At 41.9% G+C, this 7,615-nt stretch overlaps 1 protein-coding gene and 1 long non-coding RNA gene across 2 annotated transcripts; both read right to left on the reverse strand.

Moving 5' to 3' along the window:
* Nucleotides 1–3,180: 3,180 nt before the first annotated feature.
* LOC115674040 (glutamine synthetase nodule isozyme) lies at nt 3,181–6,757 on the reverse strand. Its single transcript, XM_030596354.2, has 12 exons — nt 6,591–6,757; nt 5,685–5,724; nt 5,474–5,577; nt 5,256–5,304; nt 5,054–5,160; nt 4,872–4,959; nt 4,515–4,643; nt 4,331–4,405; nt 4,190–4,243; nt 4,066–4,103; nt 3,787–3,946; nt 3,181–3,652 (listed from the first exon to the last, which is right to left on the reverse strand). The coding sequence occupies exons 1-12, from the start codon at nt 6,662–6,664 to the stop codon at nt 3,500–3,502; spliced, it is 1,071 nt and encodes a 356-aa protein (XP_030452214.1). The 5' UTR covers nt 6,665–6,757; the 3' UTR covers nt 3,181–3,499.
* On the reverse strand, nt 5,859–6,562 carry LOC130140501 (uncharacterized). The gene is made up of 2 exons (XR_008818488.1): nt 6,055–6,562; nt 5,859–5,975 (listed from the first exon to the last, which is right to left on the reverse strand). It is a non-coding gene; the product is annotated as an uncharacterized LOC130140501 (long non-coding RNA).
* Nucleotides 6,758–7,615: the final 858 nt, after the last annotated feature.

A 7,615-nucleotide genomic window follows, 5' to 3' on the forward strand; every position in this document is an offset into this window, starting at 1 on the left:
TTCTCTCGACTGTTTAATTATCTTTTAACTGATTGTGTGAATGCTGCTTTTGCTTCCCACCCTTCCACCTATTTGTTGATTTGTGTCGTCCATGCTGATGGGCATAGTTAGTGCATAGTGACATATTCGTTTTCAAGGACCCTCTCTTCAACGTTCTTTTGAAGAAGCATGTACGTATGTGGTGGCGGTGGAGCACGAGGTTGAACCGATATAAACTATACAGCCAAGCAGGTCAATTTGTGAGTGATCGGAGCGGTTAATGAGGTCTTCTTTGAGAGAACTTGGAGGAGTCGGACAACCTTTACTCGATTGTTGATGATCGCCGTTTCAAATTGCAAATTGAAATTGCCGCCTTGTGCTGGTGGTGGATGGCAGCTTTTGTACTTGAAATTAGTCGAGAGCTCAGTTTTGGCGTGCTTGGTATAATGGAATAATGGAGACCGTCAAAGAGAGTGGCCGCCATTGCGCGCCTGATCGTGGCGTGTTATGATAGCATGGTTCTATAGGGAATACAGACTTCTGGAATTGAAGCAATAGTAACTCCTAATTGACTCATGTCCATGATACAAGTCCTTTATTTTTTCAAAAAAAATAGCTTATGTTTAATCGACTTCGTGAGTTTTCTTTTCTTGCACATTGTAAATACATTAGAAACCTTACCGTGCTTAAGTGAACTTTTTTACACGTTTACAGTAGGAATGGGATCGATCAGCCCAGCTACTGGATGTTTTGTAAAGATGGGGTTACTTAAGGTATGACTTCTTAGATTCACGTTTGAGCAGAGTTGAGGGATGGTTGAGAGAATTCTCATGCTAACCTAACCAGATCTTAAGTTTCATAAGCCAAACTGATTTTTTCTCTCTTATTTTTTGCCCTTTCGGAACGATATCTATCTACACATTTTAGGTTCATCACAAGCACAAGTACTTCATCACTGTCTGATGAGATGTATGGCTTGTTAGCAGCATGAGTTGCTCGATTAGATAACGAGGGAGCGACGAGATTTAGAAAACCCACACGAGAGCCGAATGACTTTCACTGATGAATGTATACTATTGTACAGTGCCCACAAGAAAAGATGTAAAAGTGTACTGAATCCTTAGCTATACAATGACCCAACAGATGAAGTAGAAGAAGGTCTAGGACGACGAGGCAGAGCTGGCTCGTGACACCCTGCGAGTCTTGAGAGTGATCGAGTCAATCACATCTTCAGGAGTCCCACACATCAACGCGTGCCTCTGCCAAAGCACCTTCCCTTTCCTCCCTAATTTGCTACCATCGTTACTTTTATCTTTCTGATGTTGATGATGATGAGCTCTGGCTCTAGAATAACCATCCCTTTCATGCTGACAGTATTCTATGAACTGATCCAATTGCCTGCATATAGCTTCTGTTTCATATGAGTCGAGCAGAGAATTCTCCTTCTTACGGATTCCTTGGCCATGTCCCTGAGTCTCAGTGGCGTCAGGCTCCGATTCGGCCATCTTCATGGCTTCCAGCTTGTAACAAGACAGTTTAGGACTAGGACTCGGACTTGATGCCGTCTCGCAATCTTCGCGGATAGGCTTCTGCTCCGACCTGGACCGATGCAAGTACCAGGCCCTTGCAGCTTCTTTGACTGCATCCATACCATCATCATCAATTTCTCTTGCTCTTCTACTGATCTCCATACGAATCGCAACGCTAATGGACAAGAGTGTTAGTTTTAGCTAGGAACGAAGGCGACGGCAAGTAATGGAAGATGTTGGAATGTGCTTCTACAATTTGATAAAGGCTTCGCAACTCTTCCTTTTTCTCATGAAAAGGTCATAGAATATTGCTCACACCTAATCGTGAATGTCCTTTCTGTTTTTGTTGTCTGCATTCAACCGATAGGCTGCTTCATTGGCGTTGGCCATGTAGGTATTCGTAAGCATTAGGTGAGATTTGGCGTTTTGGGACTATTCCCTTGTGCTGAAACTTCTCTCCTCCTGACGTGCACATTCGATTTAGATTAATCAATCCTGATCCGAATCGTCATTTTCATTGCAATATCTTGCACGGTCTTTGCCTTCTTCAGCCCACAGACTCGTTTAGAAAACGCGGATCCGAGCCCTTTGTTTGTTTGCTTTCTATTATTATAAGCCTCTCTTTTGTCAGTCCTTCTGATTAAGAAACAATATTGCAATTTGCTGATACAGCTTGTTGCAAACCACTACACGTCGGACGACCGACATGGGGTTACATCAAATTTTACGTAGTCCAACACGGACAGAATAGAGAAGCACATTGATCCATGTTGCGTATGTTCCATGTCCTGTCGATTGCATTCCTTGTGTGCTGTTGCGAGCTTTCTGGGCATTGTTGTGGTATGCACTCGAGGTAAATTGTTAGGACACACAGGAGAAATGCTGTCCATGACTACAAAGCTACCTCAAAGTCTGTTCAGGTAGGGTTCTACCTAGATCAGGAATTAGCAAAAGACGAGTCATGCGTTGCGGACCATAAAGATCTCATGCTTTTTTAGCATCTCCAGACACATTTCTTTCTTATTAAACCTTTCGATATACATCTACTTCCGCAAGCCGTGGATTCTTTCTTACTAAACCTTTCGATATACATCTGCTTCCGCAAGCCATGACAATCCATGTGACCGCATCGATATAGCAATAAAAACAAGCACCATCTCCATTCCCGACTGCACGTTACTAACCGGGATCAAACATCTCGAATAGAAGAATCCAGACCCCGACTGAAGTAATGCTTGCAGAGAAGGAATTTTCCCTTTTATTGTAAATGAAGCGGACGTGCTTTAAGCATAACGCTTTCTTCATTTTGTATTAGTTGATTACGTAGCCCGCAATGAAGCACGACATTGTCTTCTGCAATTTACGTTTGTTAATTGCGGATGTCTCTGACTTTGCATGTAACTTCGTCATGTAGGGTTTTCATCCAATGGTGAAGTTGCCTCCGCACAAATCCATTGGAAATGACAAGGGCGACTAACGCTCTTCTAGTTTGTGGGTACTTTTTGAAATTCAGAGATCTTTGTTGTTGCACGCACACGCACTAAGAGAAGATAACATGAATTTTGAAAGAAGTTGAGCTAACAGGAAGCCAGGCTGGCTGTACTTCCGGGCTTTAAATGGCATGAACATCAGAAAATACGCATCCAATGAAATCGAGTAAAATCGGAGAAACTTTGCCAAGAACATTAGTCACTTTCCAACAGTAAAATATCAGGCCCTGTCACCATTTATTTTTGATCAACTACAGCAGACTCAAATCAATACTGCAAGGAAGCAATATGCTGATCTTGCTGCATCGCCAATCAGCATATACTCTGAAGAAACCGGCAAATGTTGCAAGAAAATGAAGAGAGAGAAAAGCAAAGCTATTCTACTGGTAGAGACACCCGGCAATGAAGACGAAAGGAAATACTCCGAAGAGTCCTGTCGAAAGCAATATTTCCCTTGAACAAGATAGAAACACCGTGACCGTTCCCAAGCTGAGAGAAACTCTATGGTTTCCAGGTAATGGTGGTCTCTGCAATCATGGAAGTGACCACATATGGGTCCATGTTGGATGCAGGTCTCCTGTCCTCAAAGTAACCTTTTCCAGCTTTCTCAGTGTCTCTTCCAACTCTGATTGATGCGCCTCTATTTGCAACGCCCTGCCGAAAAACCCGGCATCAATCCACCAATCAATTAAGCATCTAAAGACAGCTAGCTTGCCAATCCGAATAGCGCTAAGAGAAACAATAACAATGCTAAATGTTTCAATATCAAGGCATTTGATTCTCCTTACCCATAGGAAGGTGTTGATGTCAGCTGTCTCGTGGCGCCCAGTGAGACGACGCTCGTTGCCTTCACCATATGCAGCAATGTGTTCCTTGTGCCTCAGTCGAAGCTTCTCTATTGCCTTTTTGATGACTTCATATCCACCGTCGCTCCTCATTGACTTGGTGCTGCAACCCAGCCATAAAATTCAGCAAAGATATGAGCGGTGAGTCTCCTCTGCTTGTGTGCAAGTGCAGAAACGTGTTAATTAGGAAAGCTTAGACAAGAATCGGTGATGTTCTGTTACCTGTAATTTGTGTGAGCACCTGCTCCATTCCAATCTCCCTGGTGATGATAAACGCCATGTGATGAACCTGAAGTACTCGTACATAAGCATGAACAACAATTAATATGAAGGGCAGTGGACTAACCTGAATAGGCTTGGGATCAAATGAAAGGACAACGCCAGCAATCTCCGTGATCCTCTGGTTACACCAACATGATTAAATAAGCAACCTTCCAATCAAATATTACTACGGCATGATAAGAAATAACGTAGGCTGTAGCATTACCTCCAAAATATAGCGGGCTACCCACAATTCATCTCCAGCTGAGATGCCCACGGAAGGACCGACTTGGAATTCCCACTACACAGGGATAAGATAAGAAAATGGTCGAGAATTGAATATATTATCTAGGAAATAAGAATTGATAATATGTAATGTGACTAATTTCCAGAAGGATATGTTTTCTAACCTGGCCCGGCATGACTTCCCCGTTGATGCCGCTGATGTTGATTCCAGCATACAAGCAGGCCTTGTAATGGGAGTCCACGATGTCTCTGCCAAAAGCCTTGTCTGCGCCAATACCACAGTAGTATGGTCCCTGTTGAACCATAATTATTTAGTATACAAGATCTGAAAGAACTGATGTCACATACAAAACATTGCAGACAAATCTGGTACATCATTATGCATCAATTGAGCAACTCCATGATCTGAATAAACTTGTAGGAAGAGTATAAGATGCGATGCACTTGCTCCCTTCTCGAATTTAAAGGGATGATGGTATATGGCAACAGAGACGGGGGTTTGAGCAACTGCGATGATATACCTGAGGACCAGGATAGCCACCAACAGGCCATCCAATTGGCCACTTGACATCTCGCTGCAAGAGGGTGTACTCTTGCTCAATCCCATACCTGTTTTCATGTATTAAATCCGTATGTCTGGCAAGTGAGCGAATAGGGAAAGAAATTAGAAATGAAAATGAGAAGGCCAGATGAATGAAATTACCAGGGCTCTTCAGCAACGACATCAGGATGGCTGAATATCTTGGCAGCCGCATGCCTCTTGTTTGTCGGGATTGGCTCTCCAGCTGGAGTATAGGCATCGCACATGACCTAAACCAACAATGTTTCGTTAATAACTATGCTGTAACATCAAATCTAAACTGATAAATGGAGAACCCATTCCACTAAATAGAAAAAGAACTCACCAGAATATTGTTGCCCCTCCTAAATGGATCCTTGAAAATTGCTTGGGGACTGTACATGTCATTGAATCAATACCAAGACAGGTAAGAAGCCATCGGTATTCAAGAAACACACAAGAGCTCTAAATAACCATCACTGATCTGACTAAATTTATAGCAAACAAGAGGAGACTTATGGCTTTAAACAAAAATCCATGTGGGGAAGTAGTACAAACACTTACTATAGGATCACTTCACTATCTTCCCCAGGGGCCTGATTAGTGCTCGAGCCGTCGTAGTTCCACTTGGGAAGCTTTGATGGATTGCTGACAGGGCCATTAAGAGTCTATGGATAAATTGAAAGAGGAGCCCACGTCAGGTTTCCAGAAATGAACATATTTACGAGCTACTGAACAACCGATTGCTCGATCATCTAAAGAGAGAGAAACTCACCCTCGCTTTGCTTCTGAGGTCCATGCCGGATCCCCCAATCCTTTTTCAAAATAGCCAAAAACATAAAGCATCATCAGATACAGAAAAAGACATGAGTTTGAAACTTAATGAACAAAACCTGAGGTAATTCTTTGTCAGAGTTCGAGCCTAAAACAAAAGCATCAAATTACTATCTTTCGGCACAAATCCGTTTAAAAGGGGAAAAAAGAGAGAGGTCACAGAGGAAACCCCATGAGCAGAGCAACCCCAAGGATTGCTCTGTTCTGGCGGCTAAAAGAACAAACAGTCAGCCTGCAAAGAAAACAGAGATCAAATCTGACTGTATCTGAAAGAACCACTCGGCTTAAACACATTAATTTATTGGTCTCACCAATCAAGGGCAACACCGAAGCAAAAAATGATTCTCCCTTTTCAAATCCAGTGGGAAAAAGGTCCAAAGAACACAAAACTAATGCATTTTAAGACACAAGAAGCCATATTCATGAACAAAAGGAGCTTAGAGTGCAAATATAACAAAACAACATGCCCAAGATCAGGAACTTCGAGAAGATGGAGAAATCAACCCGAACCAAATAGAACAAGAACACCCTTCTTTTGTCCGAGCGGATTTGCACGGAAAAACGAATGCAAATATCAGGAATCAAAAACTCGAATAACCATACTACAGCCCACAAGTACGCCGCGATCCACAAAAACACAGCACTCGAGTTCAAGAAACAGAGATCGCGATTCAAAAAAAAAAACCAGGACCAACGAGTACAGAAACGACCGAAACCCAACACGAGCAAAAGGGTAAGACACAGCGAAACGCCAAGATGGTATGCAGAGAAAACACGAAAGAGAAGACACGGTGCGGGCAAGTAGTGCAAAACAGAGGATCGGCGAGAAGCGAGGCGAGGGACAGACCATATGTACTCCGCGATCACCTTCTCGGTGGTGTCGGACAGGTTCAGGTTGACGAGATCTGAAAGCAGCGACATGATCACGGAAGACGAAGCAAAACGAAACGAAATCCCTCCCTCTCTCGCTCTCTCTCGGCCCTTCTTCCTCGTTCGATGTACACGATACAGAGGCGTGAACAGAGGCGAGCTCCGCTGCCCTTTTATGTATACAGTGCAGGCTGCTGAGTACGAGCTCGAACTAAGAAACTGGAAATCCGTACCTTTATTATTCTACTTTTATTTTTTATTTTTTGTTTTGTATTTCGGCCACAAATTTTTTTTTTGGATGATTCACTTAAAAAAAAAAGGAGAAGCCGTCGAGATTCGTGACGCGAGAGTACAGATTAATATTTTTTTTTTATTTGTCAAGTGTACTTATTATATTATATCTGTATTATGCGAAAAAAGCATATGGACCTAGAATTTCAATGCTCAAATATTTATTTATCCTAACATTTCATAAAATCGTCGTGTTTCCTGGTAAAAGATCGCGATTTCTTACCATCTTAATCGGCTTTTCTTTTTCAGGTGCGACGTCATGTACTATTCTTAAGTCGTAGCTTATGTATTTGTGGCCCCATCAACAATTCCTTTTTAAAATATATTCTAATGAGCTTATTTTTGAAAAAAAAAATAAGGGACGAGATCACTTAAAATAGGAGCATCTATTCCCGTAACGTAATAGATAGATAAAACAGATGGATACATTGACAATTAGATAAGATTCATCAGAATTATTGTTTAATATATAGAATGATTTTGCATCAAGGGTGATTTTTGGTAACCCAAATGAATTTCATAGAAGTCAACTATACTAAACTGTAATTTGCTACATTTAATTGCCTTTTGTGAATTTTCTATTGGAATAATATCGCGACGGATTTTGTGACAGCTTGATTATAAAAGTACGACGAGATGCAATAATTTGGGATATGTGCACTAGAAGTACTAAAGCATGTCAAGACAGTACAATTGAGTTCTAAAACTTAC

The sequence above is a fragment of the Syzygium oleosum genome, unplaced genomic scaffold, assembly GCF_021117445.2.
Source record: "Syzygium oleosum isolate NSW1041296 unplaced genomic scaffold, Sole_v2.1 Sole_v2.19, whole genome shotgun sequence".
Lineage (NCBI taxonomy): Eukaryota > Viridiplantae > Streptophyta > Magnoliopsida > Myrtales > Myrtaceae > Syzygium > Syzygium oleosum.